General features: G+C 46.6%; 4 protein-coding genes across 8 annotated transcripts; 1 reads left to right on the top strand and 3 right to left on the bottom strand.

Moving 5' to 3' along the window:
- The first annotated feature begins 114 nt into the window (after positions 1 to 114).
- Positions 115 to 6,774, top strand: mntb (MAX network transcriptional repressor b). Its single transcript, XM_058087619.1, has 6 exons — positions 115 to 1,300; positions 2,917 to 3,502; positions 3,588 to 3,629; positions 3,700 to 3,811; positions 4,728 to 4,920; positions 4,999 to 6,774. The coding sequence occupies exons 1-6, from the start codon at positions 1,231 to 1,233 to the stop codon at positions 5,793 to 5,795; spliced, it is 1,800 nt and encodes a 599-aa protein (XP_057943602.1). The 5' UTR covers positions 115 to 1,230; the 3' UTR covers positions 5,796 to 6,774.
- Positions 6,043 to 12,876, bottom strand: septin4a (septin 4a). Of its 3 annotated transcripts, XM_058087622.1 has the most exons (13): positions 12,750 to 12,866; positions 12,367 to 12,389; positions 11,587 to 11,931; positions 11,405 to 11,501; positions 11,247 to 11,333; positions 10,484 to 10,607; positions 10,271 to 10,405; positions 8,663 to 8,780; positions 8,470 to 8,571; positions 8,298 to 8,394; positions 8,058 to 8,220; positions 7,866 to 7,968; positions 6,043 to 7,110 (listed from the first exon to the last, which is right to left on the bottom strand). In XM_058087622.1, the coding sequence occupies exons 1-13, from the start codon at positions 12,793 to 12,795 to the stop codon at positions 7,039 to 7,041; spliced, it is 1,512 nt and encodes a 503-aa protein (XP_057943605.1). In that variant the 5' UTR covers positions 12,796 to 12,866; the 3' UTR covers positions 6,043 to 7,038. The 3 variants fall into 3 exon arrangements, with proteins under 3 accessions (XP_057943605.1, XP_057943604.1, XP_057943606.1); XM_058087621.1 differs by lacking the exon at positions 12,750 to 12,866 and having other exon boundaries at positions 12,367 to 12,737; XM_058087623.1 differs by lacking the exon at positions 12,367 to 12,389 and having other exon boundaries at positions 6,046 to 7,110; positions 12,750 to 12,876.
- A 653-nt stretch (positions 12,877 to 13,529) lies between these two features.
- On the bottom strand, positions 13,530 to 21,163 carry LOC131138576 (LIM domain kinase 1-like). 3 transcript variants are annotated; one of them, XM_058087606.1, is made up of 16 exons: positions 21,003 to 21,148; positions 20,706 to 20,924; positions 17,749 to 17,887; positions 17,518 to 17,627; positions 17,274 to 17,438; positions 17,073 to 17,178; positions 16,771 to 17,000; positions 16,512 to 16,701; positions 16,343 to 16,429; positions 16,142 to 16,273; positions 16,014 to 16,073; positions 15,875 to 15,940; positions 14,768 to 14,954; positions 14,584 to 14,639; positions 14,315 to 14,472; positions 13,530 to 14,250 (listed from the first exon to the last, which is right to left on the bottom strand). In XM_058087606.1, the coding sequence occupies exons 2-16, from the start codon at positions 20,747 to 20,749 to the stop codon at positions 13,719 to 13,721; spliced, it is 2,262 nt and encodes a 753-aa protein (XP_057943589.1). In that variant the 5' UTR covers positions 20,750 to 20,924; positions 21,003 to 21,148; the 3' UTR covers positions 13,530 to 13,718. The 3 variants fall into 3 exon arrangements, with proteins under 3 accessions (XP_057943589.1, XP_057943588.1, XP_057943590.1); XM_058087605.1 differs by having other exon boundaries at positions 20,706 to 21,163; XM_058087607.1 differs by having other exon boundaries at positions 17,112 to 17,178; positions 20,706 to 21,163.
- Positions 21,164 to 24,966: 3,803 nt separating this feature from the next.
- On the bottom strand, positions 24,967 to 27,561 carry LOC131138270 (uncharacterized; the record flags this gene model as incomplete). Its single annotated transcript, XM_058087066.1, has 8 exons — positions 27,303 to 27,561; positions 26,709 to 27,224; positions 26,570 to 26,608; positions 26,439 to 26,492; positions 26,050 to 26,364; positions 25,936 to 25,968; positions 25,607 to 25,870; positions 24,967 to 25,526 (listed from the first exon to the last, which is right to left on the bottom strand). Coding segments are annotated over exons 1-8 (2,040 nt in total), but the record flags the coding sequence as incomplete, so codon positions are not given.
- Between the last annotated feature and the right edge of the window lie 216 nt (positions 27,562 to 27,777).

Below are 27,777 nucleotides of genomic sequence, written 5' to 3'. Positions count from 1 at the left end.
GTATGTGAGGACAAACCGCAAGTCAGAGAAACGGTGTCACAATACCTTGGCATTCTTTAATTTCTTCACCTAAACTATGAGTTGGTAAAAGACTCTAAAAAACCAGATGCTCTAAGTTAAAATATTGTTTAATTTCCTACTTGTCTTATGAATAATTTCTTTCTCTGCAGATCTACCAGTGATGCAGCACTTCTATCTGGGTCAGCCGCCTACAGCCCCGCCCCCCATTTCCTTGGAGGCCCTGTCCACTCCTTCCCCTTCCTCTTCAGATGTACACACCCCTTTTTTATGCAGCTCGTGCTTATCATGTGCACCACTTCCCTCCTTTTTTTCCTGCCTATCCAGCACATGCATTTACGTGTATGTACTTTAACTACAAAATACGGTTAGATTATCATAATAGAGCACAATGCAATGATCCATGGTCACTTGACAGACATTTTTCACAAATCAAATTTGACGCCATCATTGGCCTTCTCTAGCAGCGGTACGTAATTACGACGAGCTCCACCCCCTGATGCTTTGACTGACAACTCCGCTGCTTGAGGGCGGGGCGTCCGGTCACGCTCTCGCCATGCAAATGAGGCAGCTTCGTGCCCATGTGGCCCAGCACCATGCTTGTTGTTCTGCTCGCTGATTGGCTGTCAGCCGCCATGGCAGCCTTCACGCGCTGCGGCCGAGCGGCGTCATACAAAATCCGGAAGTCGGCTTGCGTGGACTGGAGCGTCTCGTCATCACCTTTATAGACCAGAACAACAGAACAAGACCCCATCTTGTCTACTGAGATTTCAACAACGTTTATATGTGTGGATAAGGCTAGAAGGTTCTCGATTAAGTGACTTTCAGTGGTTTACAGGCTTAATAAGCGATGAACCACAGATGCAAGTTTAGCTCCGTGTCTTCCAGAAGCCGTAGTAAGAAGGCGTGGTTGGAATGCGAGAGGGGCGTGGCTTAACGAGAACACCACTATCCTTGTTGTGTGTATTCCTGCTCGCATCGCCATCTTGTTGCTATCCCGTTTTTTAACCTATGTGAGGATCCTCGTTCTGACGGCCCGGATTTCCGAATTAGCCGCCCGATCCGAGGGATCCACGGGGACCTAGAGGCTCGAGCGTGTGGCAGTGAAAACCGTGCACGCGCACTTCCCACCGGGACACTAACGACCCCCCCCCCCCCCCCACTCGGCCCTTTTCCGCCCTCCGTCCCGGGGGCTACCGGCTCGGCCGCACCATGAGCATCGACACGCTACTGGAGGCGGCCAGATATCTGGAATGGCAAGCCCAACAGCAGCTCACACACGGTAAGATCACTTCCGTTCCTCCAAAGGATCTTACAAGTTAGAGACCTCGGCTTGACGGACACGCTCTTCGGCAACATGTCTGCTTTATTTGACCATAAGAATGTTCCCTTCCTGCTCAAAGCCATCTTTTATTTGCTTCTTTAAACGAGGAAATACTTCTTCACGCGACTACTTTGCGCGCCCTCGCCGCGTGACCATTTCCACACTGACCGTACGCACGCGCACGTCACCTACGAGGAGTTTTTTTTGGTTTTTTTACGTCTTCATTAGTTGAAGGATTTAAAACACGTGTGACGTCACAGGCGCCATGTGTGTTTTGAAGTGTGTCACGATCGACTTGTCCCACTTTTAGCGGGTCTTACACGGCAGGGCGGTGGCGAGCACGCACACACTTTACATAATAGCCTGACACGGCCGGTCTTATGACACACACACACACGCAGGGGCGGAGCCTCCCCCTCCCTAGGCGTGCACGCCCCCATCTCCGCGCGCGCTCCTCGCTTGTGATTCTTGTTTGTTGTTCACAACGAGCACGCACCATAAACGTGAACGTGGGGGGGTTCTCCCCCTCTGATGACGTGTCACAGACCAGTCAGAACACCCCCCCCCCCCACACACACACACCCCGTGCTTGGGCCCGCCTACCGCTACGACCATGTGCGCTCGTAGCCACGCGCACGAACTACAAGAGGGAAGAGTGAGTGCAGACAAGCATGCCCCCCCAGTCCACCCCCCACCCCGACAAGCCGATCGGGCTTCCACTACACGGTTACGTAATTGACGTTTGCATGCACTTTTCTATCTAGACATATATCAATCTATGTATACATATACCAGTGTATAGATATATCTACACCGCCGGTGTCATGTGCTTTCAGCTGTATAAGTAGGTGGGCGGGGCCTGCCAGGTATAAAGGAATGGGAGGGGCTTAGGTCAGATGATGATTGAATGATGACAATGATGGTTTAAAATGTGTTAACCTTCACTAGCACCCTGGTTATTTATTCAGTAATTTAATGATTGAAACGTGTCTTTCTAGTCTTGTTTTATTGTTAAACAACATCCTTTATGCTCAATGGTCACATGACCTACAGATGACTCCCAATGAAGCGAAAGACTTTACTGCAGTCACTTCACTTTCAAGTCAAAGCAAGACACTTTGATTTAAAGTATTTGTGTGTGAGAGTGCATGATCGCCATGCACATGCTCAGTGTGGAAGTTGCGCCTGCATCAAATATGATTGACAGGTAGCCCGGGGCATGTGAACCTGTTTGTGTTTGTTGGCGTGCTGGCCACGACACACACGCTTGAGGAATCCCAGGGATCTTCCCTTCACCGTGCTGCTGTTTCCATGGCAACCTGGGGTTTTCCGCACTGATTTCTTTGTGTGTGCGTGCGTGTCTTCACATCTTTTCACTTCCTGATGACATCATCTTTGCCATTTTTTATTTTCAAATCCAAATCATGTTTAATGTGTCAACAGTTCCGGTTGTCTTAGAAGACGTTTCACCTCTCATTCGAGCAGGCCTCATCTGAACTGTCCAGTTGTGAATACACAGACCTGGATGAGTGAGAATATTCACACGCAATGTCACGCTTTCTTTTCCCCTCCAGAGGAAGAGCAGCGCAAAGAGAAGGCGCTCATCAACAAGGAAGCAGAGTTAAGACACGTGGAGCTTGTGACGTCATTGTCGCAGCCAATCAGAGCCAACCATGTCAACTGGGTTGACGACCCTCACCGGCAACAGCCGCCCCACCCACCGGCACCCCCGCCGCCCCCTCTCCCACCGCCTCAAGTGCCCATCGCTGTCATCCCGATGGTCCCGGTCGTCACCACCCCCTCGGTCATGCCCCTCCCTCTCACCACACAGATAGCTGCTGCAGTCTCCACGCTCGCCAGTCCCCCGGCGGCCAAGACCGCTTCCTCCCCTCCCCAGCTGTCTCAGCCAACGCCCGCCTTGGCGTCCCATCAGCTGCTGTGCGCCCCCCAGATGAAGGTTGACACGAGTAACCATCTGGTCAAATGCAGCCAATCGCAGCCTCAAGTTCACATTCAATACCCGCCCTCCATCAACACCAATGGGCCCACCACTCAACCTGCTCTAGCGCCCCATCAAGCCCCACCTACATCCCAGCTGAGACCCAATGGAGTGACACTGGAAGACATGAGGGGCATGGAGGGAAAGAGGAGGCCTGGAGGGTCAGTCTGTGTGTGTGTGTGTGTGTGTGAGTGTGTGTGGGTTGACTTCATTACGTGATCTGTGTGTGTGTCCTTGTGTGTTCAGGGCAGGAACCAGGGAGGTGCACAACAAACTGGAGAAGAACCGGTGGGTTCCTTGTTAAAGTCTTATAGAACATGTTTGATTCTGGTCTCCTAGAACCTTCTGTCTTCCTCAGGCGGGCGCACCTCAAGGAGTGTTTCGAGACACTGAAGAAGAACGTCCCAAATGTGGACGAGAAGAAAACTTCCAACCTGAGCGTCCTGCGCAGTGCTTTGCGCTACATCCAGGTAGGACCACGGTCTACTTCGCTTGATTGGACACGTTTGTCGTCATCTGATGAGCTGAGCCTCCTCTTTAGTAGAAGTAATACATATTCCCTTATCTCCTCATGGGGTTACCATGGCAACAGGCACACTTTCTGTCTTTCAGTCTGCTCTTGGATCAGTTTGTGTTGGCGGGTGGAGGTGGTGATGTCACCTGCTAGGCTAGTCACGCCAGAGAGGACATGTTGACGGAGGGGCTTAGCAGAGGGGGAGGGATGCACAGGAAGTGAGTGTGTGATGGGAATGAACAGGGGGTGGTGCTTGAATACCGTCACATGACTACATATGACCAAGAAAGCAGCAGCTCCTGCCAGATGAGGTTGCTATGGTGACGCACATGGACGGCAGCTGTTGCTGTGGTGATTTGCTGCAGTAGCGTGTTTCTCAGGATGCTCACTCACACGTCGTCGTGCTCGGAGAGGAACGGCGGGCGCTTTCGAGCTGACGGTAACGAGCTGATGGTCAAACAGTTTGGAGATTGAGTTAGAGGAGGCGGATTCACACAGTTGACAGAGTGTAAACAACCTATCCTTTTCCTGTCCTTTTCATACATTGGTGGCGTAAATGTTATATGTAAATTAGACGCCCTTATAGTCCCGCCTCCGTCAAGTCACAAACCACCACAGCTTCTCCTCCTGTGATCCTACTGAACCCTCCCCCGTCCCCCCCACTGCTAATCTGTGCTAATGTTCTTAGTCCGTCGCCGTGTTCAGCCTCCATGTGTCACATGACCCAAAAAGAAAGTGGGTCACACAAACGGAGCAGTGCCGGTTCTCCCAAAAGCTTCCTGCAGTCATGTTGCCGTCCTCGACAGGAAGTGACTTTGAAGCCTTGGCTGAGGTATCGTGCACTCATGAATACGATTTGTCTGTCGACGTAGACGCTGAAGCGTAAGGAGAAGGAGTTTGAGCATGAGATGGAGCGCCTGGCGAGGGAGAAGATCGCCACTCAGCAGCGTCTCGCCGAGCTGAAGAATGAGCTGAGTCAGTGCATGGACGTGATGGAGATCGATCGCGTCCTGAGACAGACCATCCAGCCGGAGGACGATCAGGTGTCCACGTCCACTGCCTCAGGTACTGCTGACTCGTGAAAACATGCTGATTCATGTATCTGTCATCACGCTGACTTGAGCGCCCTCTTGTGGCCCACAGAAGGAGAGGACAACCTGGAGCAGGACTTGGACGAGGATGGTCCCGCCCCCCCTCCCCGGCTCCCTCGAGCAGCAGCCCCCATGTTGCAAACTCAGCCGCTGATGGCCCCTCACCTGTCCATACAACACACTCCGCTGCCCCTCGCTGGGGTTTTGGCCACGCCCCCTTCCTCCGTCCCTCCGCCCGCTCAGGCCATGGTGCCCAGCCTGACACCGGTCCCTCCTCCCTCTCAGCCGGGCATTCCGACGCCAGCTGTGCAGGTGCAGCCCACCGTCATTGCCCACGCCGCCGTGTCCCACCCATCCGTCATCCAGGCTGTCAGTCACGCCATGCCGACCAATCACAAGCACCTAACGCACATCGCACCCTCCCCCAGCCCCGCCTCCTCCACCCCACAGCCCATTGCGGCGGCCTCACCGGCCCACCAGCCGCTTTCCGCCCAGCCCATCGGACACATCACGGTCCACCCAGTGGCTCACTTGGGGGCGCCTCTCCCGTCTCGCCTTCCCACACTGTACCCACAGGGCGTCTCTGTGTCGCAGCCTGCCGTGATGGGCCACATCACTCACACCTTCGCCCACCACACACTGCCGCACGTGCAGGCTAATCCTCAAACCAACGCCATCGGCGCGCAGGTGAACAACGCCAACATTGTCAGCCAGGGGGCGTCGTCACTAGGCAAGCCCACAGCGGTGTTGGCGCCCCACCCCCAGCTAGTTGGCCAGGCGGCTGTCCTCAACCCCGTCACTATGGTCACAGTCCCAACCTTCCCCGTCAGCACAATCAAGCTCGCCTGAACGAGGACAGGGACTTCTAGGAGGCAGTCAAGATGTCAGCCCCACCCCTCCTATCCCTCCAAGCAGCACTAACAAGCCCCGCCCATCCCCTCAGTGGACCATCAGGTGACATCACACCATGATGTCACTCATCATGAACCAGGAAGCAGCAGGCTGGAAGGCCAGTCAGGCCATTTCAGACGTGAGAGCGCTCTCTGCTGAACACAACCCCACCTACCTGCACAGGTAAGCAGCTGGAGTGATGAAAGAATATCCACAAAGCTTCTGGAGGATGAACAATGCTGCCAATGCCCAACTCCCAAAAATCTTTATTTTTTTCTTTACAATTTCAAAATGCTTGAATGGAAGCCACGCCCACTTCTGTGTGTGTGTGTGAGTGTGTGTGTGTGTGTGTGGCTGCAGCCTGTTTCTGCTTGTTGGTTGCATGCGCCTCCATATTTCTTAAACACTGTGACAATAATGAGTGATTGAAAAAGACAAATGTTTTCAGTTTCCCATATTTTTCCTTGTTTGGACTGAAATCAAGTGGAAATAGAAGTTCAAAAACAAGATGTTGCTCTTTTCTTGCTAACCTAATGTCTAATATTAAGTTTTGTAATGTATGTATGAACTTTTTTTGTTAAATATGATCGTATGCACGCTGGGGCGTTTGAGTGTATGTACTTTTTATTATTAATGCTTGTTTCTTTTTAGTTGTTGTGCATGTAGATTGTTTCTGTGCGGGACCATGTAGAATACTGTAAAACGTGGGTGGGATCTTGGACCTCATGCTATATTGATATTATATATTAATATAAATAGTGTTTTCCCTATGGAGAAAGTATTAAGTTATATAAGGCCTGTGCACTGTGGGCTGCCTTTTAGGTCCAACTGTCCACTCTAAGACATAACAATGATAAAAAAATATAAATGATGATTTATGCTGGTGAAATAATAAAGATTCTTAATAAATCTTATTACATTTACAACATTTCTGTTTTCTGGTGTGGTGATTCAAAATGTGTCATTTGCATTTCAGTGCTTTGTTTATTTTGACCACATCCTCCTATTACCGCTAGGTGGCAGTACATTGTTAGTACTTCCATCTGGTCAGGTCGTTCCATCCATACAATCATAATGCCAGGTCATTACAAAAATAGCAGAAGAAGAAATGAAATGATGACTGATGCCTACAGCGCTTTGGCCAGTAGATCAAATTGTAAGTTGACTGACATCATCCATGAAGTTTGATCCTCACGTTCTTTCATGTTCCTGATGTTTGACTGCCGTGCATCTGCTCCTGAATCCTCTCCAGCACCTCCTGCATCCTCCTCAGCTGCAGAGACGAGCCCAGTTAAGCCACAACACGGACAAAGCCACAAAGTTCAGTTCAGGAAGTAAGTCCCTACCTGACACACCGAGTCATTGATGAGCTTGTGAATCTTTGATATGTGAGTGAGTCATTGATTTGTTGGTGAGTCACTGCTGAGTTTGTGAGTCATTCATGAGGGCTAAGTCACTCACTCATTCAATTACTTAGTCATTGATGAGCGAGTGAGAGAGTCTGTCATGATTGAGTCATTGATCAATGAGTAAGTCATTGATGAGTGAGTCACTGATGAATTAGTGAGTCACTGATGAATTAGTGAGCCACTGATGAGTAAGTGAGCCATTGATGAGTGAGTTAACGAGTCATTGATGAGGAAGAGAGCATGTCATTGTTGAGTCAGTGATAAGTTAGTGACCACTGATGAGTGAATCATTGATGAGTTTGTGAGTCTTTCACGAGTGAGAGAGTTATAGTGAGTCATTTCTTTGTGACTGAGTCATTGAAAAAATAGTGAGCCATTGATGAGTGAGTTAACGAGTCATTAATGAGCAAGAGAGTATGTCATTGTTGAGTCAGTGAGTCATTGATAAGTTAGTGATAACTGATGAGTGAGTCATTGATGAATTTGTTAGTCTTTCATCAGTGAGAGAGTTATAGTGACTTATTTCTTTGTGAGTGAGTCATTGAAAAAATTGTGAATCGTTGATGAGTGACTGAGCCATTGATGAGTGAGTGAGTCATTGAGTTAATGATGTACGTACCTCCTCATCTTTCTCAAAAAGGAGCCTCTCTCTCTCGGAGTCCAAGGCAGCGAGCGGTAGTGGGACATCGACATCACTTCCTTCTCGACACTTCTCCTGCAAACTAAAGCAAAATTAAACAGGAAGTGAGGTCTTTGCCAAAACAATCCCACAATGCATTGCCTACATGCAGTTGACCATGCATGGACTCGCCTGCGTTTCCTCTCCTGGACCACCATGCGTGTCATGTTCTGAATGCACTGGGCTCTGTAGTTCTCGTAGTGGCACTCGCGGGTCACGTCCTTCAGGTCCTGCATGTGTGTCCTCACCAGCATGTCCCTCAGTAGCAGGAAGTCCGAGTGAGCAGGACTTTCCACTGGATGAGCAACAAGATTCGTGAGCAGCGTGGCAGCGGCTGAGTGAGAGTTAAACACCAGAGTGGCGACAGGATACCTTCTACCACTCCCCAGGGGTACATGCGACCTTTGAACCTACGACCTTTCATCTCCACGAGGACATTACTCCCGATCACTGCGAAGGGGATGCTGTCCTGTTCAAAGGAGACCACAAAGACGTCAGCCGCTGTGTGACTGAGAGCATGAAAGCCGGGAGCTGGCTGAGGAACCTTGAGAAGCTGGTCCTGCCTCTTGAAGTCCTCGTCCTCGTCTGAGTCGCACTCAGCAAACTGGTAGATGTTGATGCCGAAGCGACGCATCTCCTCACGGATCTGGACAGTGTTGGAACATTAAAGACAACCGTAATGTCAACCCTGACAAGACATATTCTAACTTTGGACTGTTGCACGAAAGGTGTCCTACCTTCATCTTCTTCCTGCAGACCTCAGCTGGCGTCAGGCTGTCAGCTTTGGCCAACACAGGAATGATGTTGACTTTCTCATGCAAGGCCCTCATGCACTCCACATCCAAAGGACGCAGCCTGCCACAAGCAGAATGTTGACTAAGTCAATTAGTAGACTGTGTAGACTACTTCCGGAATAACAAACAAAAACAGACTGTGTACATATATTTATACTGTTATTCTGTATATTTTGTATTTTCATATTTTGTATTTCATATTTTGTATTCTCATTCTTTTTTAATAGATGTGTATGCACCTACTACACCAAAACAAATTCCTAGTATGTGTTTGATCATACATGGCAATAAACCTTTTCTGATTCTGATTCTGATTCTGGTGTAGGTCTGTCTTCCACTCAGGACTTTCATCATGGAATCTGATTCGTTACCTTTTGCCCACAGACGACTAATCCTCAACATTTGTTGATGCAGATTATCACTGTCATCTATAATCCATACCCTGGAAGTAGGGTTGGGCATTGAGTCTCAAGCATCAATGGCAACTGGGACTAACACTACCGATTCTCCGGGGATCTTTTCAACGTTCAACTTTTTACATTTTGATCACCCAGTCCAACGACTGGAAGAAATAGCCTTTGCGGCCACGCTCCAGGCACCATTTCCAGGCTGCACTTCGCTGTTCCTACCCATCGCGAATACGATTCGGAATCGTCGACTGTTGTAAGACATCCCTAATTACTGTGTACACTGTTCTACGTCTTGACAGTGTAGTAAGATAAGATAAGATAAGATATGCCTTTATTCGTCCCTCAGTGGGGAAATTTGAATTGCACAGCAGCAAGAGTACAGAATCAGTTAAGCAGTACAAAATACACAATATAGAAAAATAACAACAAAAAAAAACAATATAAACAACCCAAATATTAACAAAATCAACAGTTTTTCCCAGAGTTATATACAATACAGTATGTAGATAATCTGAAACGAGATGAGATATATGACCAGTCTATACACTGAGATCTTGCTAGTGAGTTAATATGAGGCATTATGGAAATACTTCACATAGAACTTAGTATATTGCATTTAGAGCCCTTAATATTGCACATGGAGGTTGGTCAGATATTGCACAGTGAATGGGGCACTGTCCTTAATCCATTGCTGTCGTTGTTCCTTGTTCCTCAGTGCCATGCCATGTCTCCCTACTGTGTGTGATTGTGTGCTTGCGTGTGTGTGTGTGTGTGTGTGGATCTGGTATGGAGGGTGGGAAGGAGGGGCTTTCTTTTTGCTTAATTGTTTTCCTTTTAATTGTGGAAATTGTTTTAATTGTTTAAAATTAATTAATTTGTGTTGCATTTCCTTGCAGGAAAAGTGCTATACAAATAAAGTTGATTTGATTTGATTTGTGCACTAACCGGAAATGAAGATGGCTACTTCTTCACTTCTGGATTGTCCAATCACTAAAAATACAAATGACTTTATTTCGCTTGAGTGAGACAACGCCTTATTTTGGAACTTCTTATGCACTCAAAGGACTATGTGTAAGTCCGCCAACTGAGACACGGTAGAAGTGTTGTTTGAGGGTAAATGGAGTGACGCTGGTGCACGAACCCGTGTCCGTAAGGAGAGATGAAGTAGAGACAGCAGTGGACTCGATTGTCTTGGATGTTCCTCCTGTTGAGGCCGCTCTCATCTCTGAAGTATTGTTCAAACTGCTGCTCGATGTAGTCTTCTATGTGCTTCCAGCTGACGGGGACACACAGGCAGGAACTACTTCAAAATGTGAACTTGATGCATTTTTCTGGAGAAACACGTGCTGCTGACCTTTGCATGTTGTTGACAGCATCTCCAAAGCCTGGGGTGTCGATGATGGTAAGCCTCAGCTTGATGCCCTTCTCCTCTATGCTAACAGTGTGCTTGATGATGCTAACAGTCTGACTGATCCGCTCTATATGCACACAGTAAACAGTGAATTTCAATAAACAGATGACATTATCATCTCATTTGCATATGTGGCCAATATAATGTAGAATAATGTATGCTAAGCTATCCGTACAAAACACAAGTTGTATGTTCTATAAGCTTAGTTTAATATCTTATTATATATCATTAATAATTCAGTGCTGCACGGCGGTCGAGTGGTTAGCACGCAGACCTGACAGCTAGGAGACCCTAGTTCAATCCCACCCTCTGCCATCTCTGTGTGGAGATTGCATGTTCTCCCCGTGCATGCGTGGGTTTTCTCCAGGTACTCCGGTTTCCTCCCACATTCCAAAAACATGCTAGGTTAATTGGTGACTCCAAATTGTCCATAGGTATGAATGTGAGTGTGAATGGTTGTTTGTCTATATGTGCCCTGTGATTGGCTGGTGACCAGTCCAGGGTGTACCCCGCCTCTCACCCAAAGACAGCTGGGATAGGCTCCAGCACCCTCGTGAGGATAAGCGGTAGAAAATGAATGAATGAATAATTCATGCTGAAGGCACCTAGCGAGACTCCCGTGCCAGATTTCGGACACTCCAGCATGAAATGGATGCTTCCGAGTCAGGCCTTTGATTAAAGTCCATTCCCCAGAAGCTGTGCTCACCTTCTGCATTGGGAAGTTTGCGGTCCTTGTAGAGGTCAGTCAGGAATAAGCTGTTGATGAGAGTGGACTTTCCGAGGCCGCTCTCTCCTGCAGAGAGACGGCGACAACACACAGCTCTTAAATGTTATTAATATGTTTGATATTGTGTGAATACTCACCTGCTACCATGAGAGTGAAGGTGAAACCTTTCTTCACTGTCTTTCTGTGAACTTGATTGGGTAACGAGGCAAAACCAACATATTCTTTATCCTGGTCCTTCACAAACACAACACAAATGTTATGTCTTTGTGCATGGGTGTGTATGTGTGTCTGTGAGATGCAAGTACGTAAACAAGCACACCTCCGGTGAGTCGTATGGGTCGAAGCGCCCCCAGGGGCTGCGTGGGCGGGAGGCGGGGCTAAGCGGCGAGTCCAGAGAACCCTGAGACACGAGTGGTCTCCTCACGGGCTGGAAAGATGAGTCTGAGCCAATACGGCTCGGCCTGATGGGGACGCTGGGAGGCGCGGGGTTGCAAGGGGTGGTGCGGGAAGAAGGAGGCGGGGTCCCGGGAAGGCTGGGGCGTCGCCTGTTGGTGGCTGCCCCCGCCCCCTCATTGTTGATTAACATGGGGTGGCCCGGGGGGAGGTCCCTCATGGCGTATGGGAACTGGATGCTGTCCTGGTCCTTGACGGACAGACTGGCCAGCTGGGACAGGAAGAGGCGGGGTTACAAGCTTGACCCAAATATAATCAGATCTGTACTGCCTGCTGGTGGCCATGTTGTCTTTTTTGGCTGATTAGTGGAGCAGTGATCCCATGATTCCATTATGTCCTAATCCTTCTGTCAGATGGACAATCTCCACCAACAAAATCCTCTCCTAACACAAAAACACATTTGCTAGTCCTTGAAAGACCCGTGACACATCCTGCGACATCATGGATCCGACCCCCCCCCCACACACACCTCTGCAGGCTTGATGAGGACACGTCTGGCCTCTCTTTACCTGTTGTCGGTCAATACCCACAAAGCTTTGCAGCAGCAGCTTAATCCCGCCTCTAATGCGCTCGAAGGGATGGGGTTGGTGGGGGGGGGGGGGTAGATTTAACACACAAAGCTACAAACAACACAAACGTCTCTTACCTCCTTTTCTGATAAAGTTGCAGCTGTTACGAGGGAACAAATACACATGCACACACACATTACTGTACTGATACAAATGCAAAACGTGAAGCTTCTGTGTGACGCATGCGCACATGTGATGCACATACATGAACAAAAGTAACATTAACAAACATGAACGGCTACTTTCTCCACTGCATGTCATACATCAATCATCTAAATATGTCTGACTTAAACACTACCTGCTTATATGCACACAGGTATATAGTACAACAGGTGAAATTATAGAATAAGGTGGCTATAAGAAGGTATAAACATGCTGTGTACATATGCCAACACGAGGAATGTGTAAACCTGCTAGTAAACGTGTAAACATTGTAGTGTATGAACAGGTGTAAACATACCTTTGGCGTTGCTGCGGAAGCGAACGGGTGAAGACATGTGCTCCATGGTGCTTACAACAAACACACTAACACACTCTCGTACACGCACACGCACACGCCAGCACACACGTGCACACACCTCCCTGTCCGATGGAATGAGGCGTGCGCGCGCGCGCGCGACACTCTGACCTAGCTTGGTCGTGAGTATGAGCATGGCGAACGCTACAGATAGTAGATAGAGTACACTGCACTTTAACTGGCAGCGCAGTTATTATGTACAACTACAACTTAACAACTACTTCTTGGCCAACAGTATCATTCCACAATATGAGATATAAATGAACCGTTTAGTTCATGATGCCTCATTTCCGAATTAGCATCTAGTTAAGGTAGCAGCTAGCTACATGAAAAAAAGCAGCAGCTAGCGTGACGTTTGTTAGCTCGGTTAAACAAGACGTAAATGATGCTGCCCATAACATAACGTTATGTTTGATTTATGTCAATATAATGTTGGTGATAGATAATCATACAATTAACACGTTATTGAATTTAATTCATGTTTCGTGCGCAGGCAAATGTAAGGTAGTCCTAAAAATAGACATGTGAGGTCCTTATGTCATGACTCAGCATTTTTGCCTTTATGATGTTTAAGAAATCATTTATATTTAATTTTTTTCTTGGAAGGACGAACAGCAAAGACAAGCTTGGGGACACAAAGGTGAGTTTTACACCGAGCTAACTTAGCTTAGCATTGAAGACTTGACTGACCGTTGGGAGTCCAAAATGTTTTAATTCGCTTACATCTGGCTTGTTGTATGACATTATTTATTGTTGTTTGGCGAATGTAATATATGCAGTTATTACGATGAGGATTCATACAAAGACTTAATTTAATTCAAAACTTTAGTTTGAAATATTTATTAATATAGATCATACGTTTTTGTTTGTCCTGAGCCTCATGTTATGTTCAGTCCCTCAAAGATGAAGCAGTCATAGTGAAGAGTCGTTCTCTGTGGTTGTGTTCCACAAAGCTTTGCAGACCCTTCCGGTCTTGCTGGACAGTCCTGGAGATGTGCTGTCGGTCTTTGGGGGTTGTAGAGGTTTGAGTTGGTTTTGTCCTGAGGGGTCATGTCCATCGTTTTCAGAAGTGTCCGACACTGATAAACTGTTTGCAGATAAGCAGCACATCTGCCTAGTGTTTGCTTTTTCTTCCTGATACGCTTTGCTGAGGTGTGTGTGGCCACTGTCCGCCTGGTCAGGAGGTGTGCTCGTTTGTTCCTGATTTTGAGGAAGGCAATGTATCTCAGTGTGGTTGTTTGCATTGCTTGGGGAAGTATGTATGGGACCGGACCTCTCTGGAGGTGGAGATTGGTTTTGGCTGTGGCAGTCAAGTACTGTGTTCTGGTTTTGGTTCTTCCAGAAGGTTCTGCAGAGCTGCCCTAACTCTGAGAGAAGAGGCAGGCCGATGTCGATGTGCATCAACAAGTTTTCCAGCCACTCCTCCAGCTTTGAAAAGGCAGGCCTGGAAGAGTTTAAAGACGGGGCGTTACAAAGTTAAAATGTTTGGTGAATATGTGAGCTCATACCGCTTGTCAGCATCCAGGTCACAGCAGAGAGCAGCCAATGGCAGGAAGGTCAAAGGGCACTCTGCAGGCTGGTAATTCTCAATGAAAGCAGCAACATTCAGCCCAAAGTCTTTATTCCGTGGAAGGTAGTCCGGGTCGGCGCTCACTCTGCCTATGATCTAAAAATTCAGTTGATAAAATGACATTTGATATTCATCATGAACCTCCAGCCTCAGTGTCCATGGAAACATCTTCAGTCATCACACAGACGCGAAGAAAGTCTTTCCTACCTCACAGATCATGATTCCAAAGGAAAAGACGTCCACTCGTTCATCATAGCTTTTCCCTGAAAGAAGTCAACTTGTTTACCATAAAGGTTGATGGTGGAATTTCCAGTTGTGAAGTTACAACCCACACATATCCATCCATGATGTAAGCATGTTAAGATATTACATTGAGTGTGTGCGCTCTCACCACGGATCATCTCGGGGGCCATCCAGTAGGGGTTCCCCACCACTGTGTAGCGCTTCCTACGGTCGGGTTTACGGAGCTCCGACAACATCCCCTTTGGAGGTTGTTCCAGAGAAGATGTTCTTTTCCAGTTCTTCTCATCCCTCACCAAACGTGCGAGCCCAAAGTCTGCCACCACTACAGACTGATTCTAAAAAGGAAGTCAACGTTTTGTTTAGATGACTAGAAAGCTTTTTGCATCGTGTAGGTGGAAACTGATCTAAAACCTTCACACTTGCAATTTTCTTTGGCCCCGTGGTTGGTTTTTTTGCAGCTATACTCAATAAAAAAGCAGACATTTGTGGTGTAAGTTTGTTAGTTAACAAAGAACAACAGAGTCAACTGGTGATGACATCATAGAGGGGTGAATGAGCTCTGGAGAGGATTCTTTGTTTGGTCACTCTGTTCCACGGAATGATTACATGTGGCAAACAGACGTCATCCTTGATAGACCTTTCTGTGGATGTGATGCAGGAGTGGTTTTCCCCTGTTGAATGTGTTTGTCTTGTTGACATTGGGATTGTTGACAACAGGCCACACGGGTGCCTAGTGGTTTGCATGTTGGCCACACAGTCAGGAAATGTAGTAGATCAGAGTTTGAATCTCCTTTGGGCATTTCTGTGTGAAGTTTGCATGTTCTCCCCGTGCATGCATGGGTTTTCTCTGGGTACTCCGGTTTCCTCCCACATTCTAAAAACATGCTAAGTTAATTGTCGACTCCAAATTGTCCATAGGTATGAATGTGAGTGTGAATGGTTGTTTGTCTGTATGTGCCCTGTGATTGGCTGGTGACCCCTTCAGGGTGTACCCCACCTCTAGCCCACAGCCCACAGCTGGGATAGGCTCCAGCATACCCCTGTGACCCTAGTGAGGATTAAGCGACGAATAAAATGGATGAATGGATGTGCTGCAGAACATTTACATGTTACTGAGTGAGGCCCCATTAATTATATAACATTGTTGTTGTGTTGAAATGAAATCAAATGAATGAGTAGTTTGTTAGGCACCATGTTTGACCGAAAAACGGCAGCCTACAAAAAACTGACGACCCACTGTAAATGTAAATCTTACCTCTTTGACCAGGCAGTTGTGTGAGTTTAAATCTCGGTGGATGACATTCATGGAGTGTAAATAAGCCTAAAAGAGAAGATGTGTTCAATATGTTCGAAGTTGTTGTTTGTCTTATTTTTCATAGAAGCAAAAGACTCACCATTCCAGCTGCAATGTCCTTGGCATAACTCACTCTTACACTCCATGAGAAATTCTTGTCCTAAAACAACAGCACGGACCTGACACATGAACATTGATTTCACCGACCATTCATTTTTCTTACTCTACCATCGTGGTGATGGTCTTTCTGAGCGTTCCTCCCTGGATGTACTCTGAGACCAAGTGTATCCGCTTGTCTTTGTAAAAGAGTCCAATGAACTTAAGAACATTAGGGTGGTCCAGACAGCGCATCACCTTCACCTGAAGACAAGCATGAAGACAATCATCTCCAACTCTCCTCACACTTTTGACTAAGAACCTTCTCAGTACCTCCTTCAGGAAGGTCTTCTGTGTCTCTTCATCAAAACGTATCAACTCTTTCATCACCATCACCTCTCCTGTCTCCTGATGTGTCACCTTGACAGCACCATGAAGGTTACAGTGCATTTTGATTAAAAGTACCATCAGCCATGTTATGACAATTAAACACTAGCACTACCTTGACAGCCTGTCCGAAGAAGCCCCTGCCAAGCACCTCTCCGTGTATAAGGTCTGATGGCCTGAAGATACGATGGGTTCGATCTCCGGCATCAGTGCGCAGGGACTCAGATCGAACCATGTCCCTCTTTTGGGATAGGAGTGTCAGCGCTCCAGGCAACAAGGAGCACTTTTCGATGCTACAGCTCCGCCTAAGTGAAGAAAGCAAACTGAGCCAGGAAGATGGTCAGGAATCAGAGCTATTCTAGAACCAACATTACAGGATGTGTCTGGATCGCATTCCCATGGTTCCTTGGTTCTGAGGCGAGGGGAGACTTGTTCTGATTGATTCATATGCCTCCCCCTCTGATCCAGGCTCCTCCTCCAGTTTTGGCAGTGCGTGTGTCGAAGCCAGTTTTTCTTCCTGAACTTTAGTTGACTTCATGGACTGTGGATTGTGTTCAACTGTAAGCTGTAGTGGTTTGCTAGTGTCCTGGATCACAAGGTTTACCTACAGGAAGAATAACCTTAGATTGGCTTTATTTGCCTGATTAATCATTAATGGATGGATAATTCTATTAACTTCATTAGGGCAAACGCTGTGGACGGAGATGCCATTGACCTCCAGGATGTGGTCCCCAATGTGGACAGAGGACAGCAGGTCAGGGCCGAGGGCTTCTGAGTCTAGCCTGAGGAAGGATAAAGAAGGATGGAAAATAAGACAGAAATTCAGCAAAATAAGAAATGAAGTAACCCAATGTTTTATTATTGGTTTGTGACTCACGCCGTCACAGTAACGAGAGGGCCAGTCTCCTGGCTGAGATCAGTGGTGACGGTCAGCCCTCGATGGCCACCTGTTTGTGGAGGAAGTGACACTAGCGCCACCATGTGGGGGCTCTTGATGGGTGATGACGGTAATGTTGCTGCACCCTGACTGAAACAGTGGCCACTGCAAGATGATGCCAATATGGGCCAATAAGACACTAAAAAACCTGTTGCTAGGACAACACTGACATCAGCTGACTTACCAAAAGAGTTGAGAACGTTCTACAAGTGTGTAGGTGTCTCCATCTCCAATGAACATTTGACACTTAATGCAGGTGAAGCATTCGGGGTGGTATTTTTGCTCTCCAGCGACCTGTCAACAAATGTAAACATGCCAAATCAATGTTTTTCACAAGTGGACTTAGTTGGCAGTAGTCTTTCTTTCATCAAGCATACCCTCTGATTTCACATGAAATTGAAATTGATCGCATTACCATCACGAGTCCTGTGGCAAGAGTCTCCTTGCATCCCTGGCAGTGTTCTCCATAACGTTCCCAGTAGTGCTTCTTGCAGTAGAGTTGTCCATCTTTTTCGTAGTACCAGTGAGACAGGATGCACCCACAGTCGCAGCACCTGCACACCAGAAGGAAGTATGCAGCGTGCCAGTCAGAAAGAAAACTGGAGTGGAGTTTACATGCTGCCTGACCTTGTTCCTCCCCAAGGAGGACTTTTAACAGTGCGAACGTTTGTCTGTATGTGCACGGTGATTGGTGGCAGGTGACCAGTCCAGGGCGTAAGACCTCCTTTTGCCTGTAGTCAGCTGGGATAGGCTCCAGCTGTGTTCGTTTGTCAACAAGGTGCCTATTGATTTGTTTGCTTCTTGGTGGTGTTCTCACTAAGCAACATAGTCACGATGAGTCACAAGTCATATGAGTGTCTAAAAATAGTCACTCACCAATCACTGTAAATATGAAAAACCAACATTATCATGAAGGCGACTTGACATCATTCCTCAGCATGTGATTCACTTGTAAAAGACTACCATTTGTGGAGAAAGAAGGCCTTTGGACTTCATACTTTAATATACATGATACTTGTATTTGGTAATCAAAAATGTTGTACAGTCGTCCCTCACCACTTATTGGTTTCAATGACACAGTTTGACTTTATCACGTTTTTTGAAATATATATTAATTCAAAAATCATGCTATTTGATATGGTTCAATATAGCCTATTATTATTTAAAAATATGCATATTGAAGAAAATGTTACACATTTTGGCCTAAATTAAGCATGTTCAAGCATAAGAATGAATATGTAAGACATTCAGAAGCGGGCATGCCACAAACGATTATTTTGATCACTCTCACAAAGTGCCTCAAAAGTGCCTCACCGGGGTGGCGCTTTGAAAAGCTTAGATTGGTGAGGCATTCGGGGCGAGTACTTGGCAGGGTGTGATGAGTTTGAAGCTCGGGATGTGATCATCCGTCAGGCAGCGGCTATAAAGCCCTGGTTCCAACCCATTGTACTTGCAAATGAGGGCAAACTTTGGGGATGAGTACCACCTCAGTACAGATTTGGGAGCATGTAGACACTTTTAGTGCAGGAGGAACTTTTGTTGTGTGCGGGGCTGTGTTGGACTCTGGATGACGTGACGATAATATGCGTTTGTGCCTTGCGTGAAACGGGCAATATCACTTGTGGCCTGCGTGCTAACCACTCCTCCACCCTGTGGCAAATGAATATTTCTGGTTTATTTTTTTTAGGTATATTTTTCTTTCCTTAATTTGTCTTTGGCATCAAACACTTGTCAAAGTGGGATTTGCTTGATAGGTAGTTGTCATGATAAAGGTTTTTGCAAGAAAAATAAAAAAGGACTATTAAAAACAACTAAATTATGTCAACTATTTTAGTAACTGACATAATCGCCATTAGTCAACTAATCGTGGCAGCCCATTCAGAAGATGCTGTGTAGTATTCTACACTGGTCACTAGGTGTCTCTAATGTTACTGTAATATTCGGTGAGACACACACACACACAGACTTGATCGCCAGAATAACTGGCTTTTATCGTATCTTTGAATTACCTCATAACAGACACAGTAATCCCTAATAAAAACACAGGCTACAGTTTCGGCCGTAAGCGATGCCATCGATGTCACTTCCTGACTGTTCACCACTCAGCTCCCCTTGCTAACACATTTATATCAACACACACAAGCAGGAGTCTTATTTGTTCATATTACGTCTACTATATTCGGTAATACAAGTGTAAAGATGTCTATAATGGTATTAGTCCATGTCTAGAGGACTCTGTTAAAAACCATATTTACTTTTCTATGCTCTAATTTTGAAAATATTCAATTTATAAACCAGGAATTCTGCTTTGTGGAAATTCACTTATCATGGTGAATTATTATATATTTATTATATGTATATATTATTAAATATATATATTTATATATTATTATATAGTGAATTATTATTACTTATATCATCGAGAGAGCTTGAATAGATTAATTGTTTCTTCTTACTGAGTATATGTTGAGTTGGTAACAAGTAAGTCAAGGTAAAAAACTCCATCTAATATAGCTAAAAAGGTGAATATAACAACGTGAACATACAGTCACACAAAGATGATAGCTGACACAAATACTGCACACACTAATGTGTACAGTATCTGTGAGTAGACTTTAGAACAATGCTGATGTCCAGCATGAAAGAGTTGTTGCTTTTTTGTGCAGCAGCACAAGCAGAGTGGGCGGTGACTTCCTGGACAACTCCATGTTTCCTCTTCCGGTCTGAACCTTACAGGTCACACTAGCACAAAGAGCACTAAAACAACATGAAGCGCTTTTTTAATTTGTCTGTGACTAATGCTAGTTGTTATCGCAACGTGGTTTGGGTCGTGTTGACATGGCTTCACTTGTTCCCCGTCCTTTTGAAATGAAAGGAATGATAGGAGACGTATGAATGTATAAGATCAATTCAATCTGCTGCCACAAAAATAAAAATAACATAATTAGTTGTATAGTGCCACATCAAGGATCGAGGAGTATTTGACAATAACGCAAAGAATAATGACCAGTCCAGGGTGTACTCTGCCTCTAGCTTGACGTCAGCTGGGATAGGCTCCAGCACACCCCGCGGCCTTAGTGAGGATATGCGGTATAGAAGATGGATGGATGGCAAATAATATGTGTTTTTTAATTTGTAGTTTGATTTTGGGCACAGTATCCCATGTAGAGGTTTATTCAGTAGAGTTTAGAATATGAAACAGTCACGAGTTGGGCTACATCTCACGTTCATCCAAAAGAAATAGCAGATCGTTGACAATGTTGTTCATCTATCCAGGAAGTGTGAGGGTTTTGCCGCGTTGCTGCTTGCTTGTTTTATTTTTCTGGTTCTAACTTGCATGTGCGCGCCTCAGGAGAGAATGACGTTTCTTACCGTCCTTTCATCCCTCTTCGAAACCTCTGGTCCCGCCGCGACATGGTCTCCCCACAGTGTCAGTGTGCAGGCGGTGGTCCCCCAAAAGACACCAGCAGCTTGATGGTCTCATGCGGATGTGCACATGTGTGGTAAACGTGCATGCACATATGCTGCTGCCACTGTTTGCTAGCACAAGTTGTCTCTTGCCCTGTGACGTCACACTGTGTGTGAGACTTCCTGCAAATGTGCAGGAGTGGTCGTGTGAGGGGGGGGAAAAAAAACCCTGACCCACTGACACCAGATAGTCGCTCTTACTCTTTTGGCTGCCAAAAAGTGGAACTGTCCCAGTATAGAACTTAAGCTCCTCCTTCTTGGTCCTGTTACTCCGAGTATGTCGTCTTGCGAAGGATCAGCTTGCAGTCACATCTGTGTGCTTCTTCCAGGAAGTCACATTGAAGTGTGTGTGTTTTACACCAGTTAGGTTCCCACCAGCAGTACGAAAGTGTTATGAACGCCCCAATTAATGCTCCGCCTCCCTGCCCCCAGCCTTCTATCATGCGCGCTATTCATCACAGACAACAAACAATAGGAGAGATTCATAGCACAAGCAAGTCCTAACAATGACTAGAAAAAATCCAAACTTGCATGTCCCCGTGTGGAAAAGCGATTACCTCAGTGAAAAGCTTAGCAGCAACAACTGCAATCAAGCGTTTGTGATAACTTCCAATGAGTCTCTTACAGCGCTGTTGAGGAATTTTGGCCCACTCATCTTTGCAGAATTGTTGTCATTCAGCCACATTGGAGGCTTTTCCAGCATGAAGACTTTTTAATGTCATGCCACAGCATCTCAATAGGATTCAGGTCAAGTTCAGTCAAATTCATTTTCTGATGTGTTTTGGATCATTGTCCTGCTGCAGAACCCAAGTTGCTTTCAGCTTGAGGTCATGAACGGATGGCTGGACGTTATCCTTTAGAACCTTTTGGTAGACAGCAGAATTCATGGTTCCATTTATCACAGCAAGTCTTTCAGGTCCTGAAGCGGCAATACAGGCCCAGACCATCACACTACCACCACCATATTTTACTGTTTCACACACCTTCCAAAAAATAGTCAAGTTTTGTCTAATCAGACCAGATAGTATTTTCCCAAACTTCTTGGAGATTACCGAGTGGCAAAATCAAGACAAACCTTCTTTTTGTTCAGCAGTGGTTTTGGTCTTGGAACTCTGCCATGCAGGCCATATTTGTCCAGTGTCTTTCTTATGGTGGAGTCATGAATGAACGCAGTTCTTTGGCTGTTGTTGGGTCTTTTGTGACCTCTTGGATGAGTTGTCGCTGTGCGCTTGGGGTCATTTTGTTTGGCCAACCACTCCTGAGAAGGTTCAGCATTGTTCCGTGATTTCGCCATTTGTGGATAATGGCTCTCACTGTGGTACGCTGGAGTCCCAAAGCTTTCGAAATGGCTTCATAACTTTTCCCAGACTGATGGATCTCAATTAATCTAGTAATATTTTAACAGGGCAACAGGGATTTTTTTCTCTTAGTAATAAAAAGTTTAAAAACTGTATTTTGTGTTCAGTTGTGTTGTTAGTGACTATTATTTAAAATTGTGTGATGATCTGAAACATGTAAGTGTACAAATGATTTCAGAAATGCACCCTTGGTGACAACAACAGACTGACTTCTCTCTCCAATGTCTTAAGAGAGTCTTGCAAAATAAAGTCGCAGCGTCCAAATATTTGTTTGCCATTTCTTTTATTGAAAAGCACTATCAGGAAGTGTTTTGCCCATTGGCCACATATGTTAATTAAAAATAAGCTACATGATGAAGTCACGACTTGAGTGTAAGATGAGATTCATTTACTCCCCCCAAAAAGTGCACACACAGCGCTTTGATGAAAGACGCATTCATCAACAATGTAGGAAACAAACGATGCACTTGTGTAGAGCCTAACACAAAATAATACACAATTGTAACACTTGACTAAATAGATAACAAGCTTAGTTGTCAGTATAATTTAAAGACTTGTACAGTGATGCACAGTAGACAGCAAACACACAGTCATGGATGGAGGCTCCTCTGGTGTTGTTATAGTACGTAATATGTTCACGTCACATTTAGTGTGTTTTGTATGTTACATTATCATCTCACACTGTGTGTTGTTCCTCCAGCAGTGTCAAAGGTAGGCCAAGTCCTCAGCACATCATTGCCTCCAAGCCCAGTTAGCATCAGGCTAGCATCAGCAGTACTTCATACATGTTCCTAAAAGAAATATTTAGTCCTCATTCCCATGGTTCTCAGCATGGATGTCAAGATTCCTCAAGTTTTAACGGAATCATGACGCCGACACGATGAGAACCATGGCCTCGAAGTTGACAACATCTTCATGATGTGCTGAAGCTCTGGCTCCAATGCAAGGTAGGACGTGTACAGCCTGGGATCATGGAATCAGTCTAGCACCGCTGTTGTTGCAATGAGGTCACATCCTGTCTGCCGCTCTCTCTCACTTCCTTCTTCGGCCGCAGTATTTACTCTGACAGCCAGCGCCTACAGTCACAACGCACAGTATGAACACACACACAGGCTGACCTCTTCCTGGGTATACTACTATCACACTAACATGCTATTTAAGTGACTTTAAAACACTGTGACTCACATTTATCAGTGATGTAGCCATTTTGATGTTTACAGTATTGACTACTGTTATACCCCTAGTATCGGCATAACATTTACAGTTATATAAAGTTTTATAGTCGGTGGGATTCTTACCTCTGTAGGCTCCAGCTCCCAAGAAGTTCTGCATGGCTGCATACTTGGCAGCCTTCTGTGCACTTGCTGGAGGACATAGGAAGCAAGGACGTTTACTCTGAAGCGTTCTGTCACCATACCAAGATGTGTTGTATGAATAGCAACTCTCACTATATGGGCAAAAGAGCTAGGACAAGTCTTAAGGCAGTTCCCACTCTTATGTTGGTAAATTCTACTCTTTCAAACAGAAGAACATTTCAGATTGATGAATTGTTTAGAAGATGCGTCCCCATACTTTAGACCATACAATTTGTTCTTTTAGTGAATGAAAGGTGCAGAGGACATAATTGGATATCTTACATTTTTGTCCAGCCCCCATGTATCCTACAGGAGAAAAACAGGAGACAAGACAAAGTCATGTCATAATTATTATTTTTTGCCCAGCAATGTCATCAGGGTGTGCCTCTATAGCCATCTCTTGTATTACTTTTTATACCAATGGAAGAGAATGTTGTGAGACAAGACTAAGCATGATAACGATAGTGTTTACCTGGATAGCCTCCTGCTGCTCCTCCACCAAAGCCATTGAGAGCCCCCCGTGCTGTAGCCAAAGACACACATTTGACTTTTTAGAGCAAATTATTGGTCTCATCTCATGTTGTATGTTTGTGTCTATTTCAAATTTGATTTCTGTTTGGAGCAATCTAACTAACCTTGGGCCCCTCCTTGGAGTCCTCCAGTTCCTGCACCTTGAAGACCGCCAGCAGCACCGCCTGGTAAACAGGGAAATTTTAGTTGTATTGCATTTAATGCTCAAATGGACGTTAATACCAGCAGTACTACAAGTCATTTTTTTTCACCTGGTCCATATCCTGCTCCTCCTTGCAACGAGCCGTAACCTGATTTCGCCGGTTTCCTTGTTCCTTGTCCACCGGGTCCATATCCAGTGGCTCCACCCACCGCCGGTCCACTTCCAGCCCCTCCTGGGCCAAAGCCTCCAGGTCCGGCACCCCCAGGCCCATAGCCAAAAGCGCCTGTCCCAGTTCCTGATGGGCCATATGCCCCTGGGCCGTAACCACCAAGTCCAACACCAGCAGAACCGGCACCCCCTGTTGGAATAACATGTAGACTATCACTTACTTTCAAAAAAAAAAAAAAAAAGCAATAGAAAATGAATGCATGATTAGATTTTTAAATTTACATTAATGGTCAGTCAGAGAAACACTAGGAGCACAGAGGAGAACTAGTTGAGGTTGAATTGTTGGGATAAATGGGACCAGGTGCTAGGGTTTGGTACGTCTTTATAAAACCTGTCACCTCTTCCATCCTCAGTTCTGATTTCTTTCATTTTATGTGTAAATTCAATGATATTAACTTACCAGGCGAAAGTGGTTTTCTTTTTCCATATTGTTGGCCACCTGGACCAAAGCCACCTGGTCCAAAGCTACCTTGTCCTGTGCCAGCACCACCTGGACCAAAGCCACCAGGTCCAAAGCTGCCTTGTCCTGTGCCAACACCACCTGGACCAAAGCCACCGGGTCCTGTGCCGGCACCACCTGGACCAAAGCCACCTGGTCCAAAGCTGCCTGTTCCTGTGGGGGCACCACCTGGTCCAAAGGCACCTGTTCCAGCACCTCCTGGTCCAAATCCACCATTTACCATGCCTGTCGCGCCTGGCATGAAGCCTCCCGTTCCTTTGGTAGCACCACCTGGCTTGAATCCACCTGTTCCTGTACCAGCACCACCTGGTCTGAAACCACCAGGTGCAAGGCCACCAGTTCCTGTGCCAACACTACCAGGTCCATATCTACCGGGTCCGACCCCGGCAGCACCTGGTCCAAATCCACCTGTTCCTGTGCCAGCACCACCTGGTCCAAATCCACCTGTTCCTGTGCCAGCACCACCTGGTCCAAATCCACCTGTCCCTGTGCCAGCACCACGTGGTCCAAATCCAACTGTTCCTGTGCCAGCGCCGCCTGGTCCAAAGCCATTAGTTCCTGTACCAGCAGCACCTGGTCCAAAGCCACCAGTTCCTGGGCCAAATCCACCATTGCCATACCCAGGTGCACCCAATGAGGATGAACCATAGCCTGGGGAGAGAGAAAAAAAGTCTTAACATGTCTTCACTTGACATTTTTAAATGTCAGAGATGTGAAATTTGTCATCTTACCAGATTTGAGTGGCTTCCTTATGCCCAGTCCTTGACCTGCTCCACCATTCCCATAGAGGCCAGGTCTTGTGGCAACACCACCTGGTCCATAGCCACCCATTCCAGTTCCGCCACGACCTATTCCTGCTCCTGCGGTGCCAGGTCCAAAACTGCCAGGTCCAGTGCCACCTACTCCAAAACCTCCTGGACTGGAACCTGCTCCACCTGGTCCAGCTCCATAGCCACCTGGTCCAATTCCATTACCACCGGCTCCTACCCCATAACCTACAAATAAACAATGGTTCTGTTTATGTTGTCTTGGAGAAGACTTGGATATGTTTGTCTCATACTTTTTGATGGTTTTCCAGCGCCATATCTTGAACCTGATTAAGAGAACACACACAACAACCATGGAATAAATGCTGAATGTTTTTAAGGATACAGCACCTTGTTATATCACCTACCGCCATATCCCCCCAGTCCACCAGCAGTATAACCTGGTCCTCCGCCTAAACCAACTCCTCCACCTCCTAAACCTCCAGGACCAACTCCAGCGGCTCCAACTCCAAGGGTCCCAGCTCCATTAGGACCACCACCAGCACCCTTGCTTCCTGTTTTGGCCCCATAGCTGCCAGGTCCAGTACTATAACCTCCTTGTCCGGGTCCATAACCCCCCAGTCCTGTGCCATATCCTCCAGTGCCAGCACCAACCCCTCCAGGACCACCATAGCCACCAGCACCAACTCCACCTTGGCTTCCTGCTCCAAAAGCCCCATATGCTGATAAAGAGACAAAAATATTAAAATTATCAAATTCTTTCCCGTTTAAGCAAGTAAATCCTTCCAGAAAGTACTTTTGCCTGGTTTTCCTCCTTGTCCTACTCCAGCCCCTGTCGGAAAGCGTACACCTGAGCAGGAGGAAACGGTTTTAGAAAACCTTTTAGGTCAGTCACTTCAGTTAGCAAGTAAAATATCATTAGCATACCTCCACCTGGTAATGCTCCAGCTCCACCAGCACCATAACCTGCCAAAGAAAATGTGCAAAGCCGATATATAAAACTAGTTTTCATAATATTAGCTTCATTATGTACTTCTCATTCACAATCAGTTCTTAAGTAGCTCACTTTTTCCAGGTTTTGCAGGACCTGCTCCTCCGCCAGGCACCATACCTCCAGGCCCAAGCCCAACTCCTCCTGGGCCTGCTCCAACTGTGCCAGGTCCTGTCCTACCTCCTCCAACTGCACCAGGACCGAACCCTACTCCTCCTGGACCTCCTCCAACTGCACCAGTTCCAGTTCCAACTCCTCCAGGGCCTCCTCCAGCTGCACCAGGCCCGAACCCAACTCCTCCTGGACCTCCTCCAGCTGCACCAGGGCCGAACCCAACTCCTCCTGGACCTCCTCCAGCTGCACCAGGCCCGAACCCAACTCCTCCTGGGCCTCCTCCAGCTGCACCAGGGCCAAACCCAACTCCTCCCGGGCCTCCTCCAGCTGCACCAGGGCCGAACCCGACTCCTCCTGGACCCTGTCCACCTACACCAGCTCCTGTGCCAACTCCTCCTGGACCTCCTCCAAATATCCCAGTGCCACCCCCTACTCCATCGGGTAAAGCTCCAACTTTGGTTCCATCAGGATTGTATGCTGTGTTCGGAAAAAGACTAGTAGATTAGTATCCAATGTTTTGTGAGGAAGTAAATATTTGAAAGGCAAAGGAGGCACCTTTGGAGGGTTTTTGTGTTGTTCCTACTGCTGCAGCTGTGCCTCCTGGTCCAAGTCCAGTTCCAGTCGCAGGACCACCTCCTCTTCCAGTTCCTCTTATGCCGCCTGAAACTCCTCCTGCTGCTCCTGCACTAGAAGGAGTACCTTCTACCCCCGTCAATCTTCCTCCTGTGCCAAATCTGTCAAGACCTCCTTCCCCCTCTCCTTCACCAGGTGTATCACCTCTAGGTACTCCTTCAGGTAGAGCACAGTAGAACATCAGATCTACTGTATATAGACCTATGAGAATTGTCACATGGTAGAGAGAGTTGAGTGGAGATTTTTTTTTCATTCACCTGGTGGTTTGAGTGGTTTGGCACCAGGCAGTACCCCACTTGCACCTGTAAACATTAGATCATGAAGTTTTTGATCTTTGAGATTTCTGATTATAAATACAGTGGGATCTCCAATCTCCAATCTGAATGCCACTAATGGT

Source organism: Doryrhamphus excisus, chromosome 11, assembly GCF_030265055.1.
Source record: "Doryrhamphus excisus isolate RoL2022-K1 chromosome 11, RoL_Dexc_1.0, whole genome shotgun sequence".
Taxonomy (NCBI): Eukaryota; Metazoa; Chordata; class Actinopteri; order Syngnathiformes; family Syngnathidae; genus Doryrhamphus; species Doryrhamphus excisus.
Note: the sequence above shows the minus strand (reverse complement) of the source record. Positions and strands in the feature narration are given on the sequence as shown.

What these genes read in the sequence shown, in the direction of transcription:
- LOC131138576 (XM_058087605.1), bottom strand. Translation starts at nt 20,749, where the DNA reads ATGTCGCGGCGGGACCAGAGGTTTCGAAGAGGGATGAAAGGACG. An exon ending in GAACGTTCTCAACTCTTTTG is followed by an intron (nt 17,439 to 17,517) that starts GTAAGTCAGCTG and finishes ATCATCTTGCAG; the next exon opens with TGGCCACTGTTTCAGTCAGG. An exon ending in ATGCGATCCAGACACATCCT is followed by an intron (nt 16,702 to 16,770) that starts GTAATGTTGGTT and finishes TTCTTCACTTAG; the next exon opens with GCGGAGCTGTAGCATCGAAA.
- septin4a (XM_058087621.1), bottom strand. Translation starts at nt 12,492, where the DNA reads ATGTGCATCACATGTGCGCATGCGTCACACAGAAGCTTCACGTTTTGC. An exon ending in ATCTCTCCTTACGGACACGG is followed by an intron (nt 8,781 to 10,270) that starts GTTCGTGCACCA and finishes TGCTTGTGGCAG; the next exon opens with GCTGCGTCCTTTGGATGTGG. An exon ending in TCTGCAGGAAGAAGATGAAG is followed by an intron (nt 8,572 to 8,662) that starts GTAGGACACCTT and finishes AACACTGTCCAG; the next exon opens with ATCCGTGAGGAGATGCGTCG.
- mntb (XM_058087619.1), top strand. Translation starts at nt 1,231, where the DNA reads ATGAGCATCGACACGCTACTGGAGGCGGCCAGATATCTGGAATGGCAA. An exon ending in CCAACAGCAGCTCACACACG is followed by an intron (nt 1,301 to 2,916) that starts GTAAGATCACTT and finishes TTTCCCCTCCAG; the next exon opens with AGGAAGAGCAGCGCAAAGAG. An exon ending in GTGCTTTGCGCTACATCCAG is followed by an intron (nt 3,812 to 4,727) that starts GTAGGACCACGG and finishes CTGTCGACGTAG; the next exon opens with ACGCTGAAGCGTAAGGAGAA.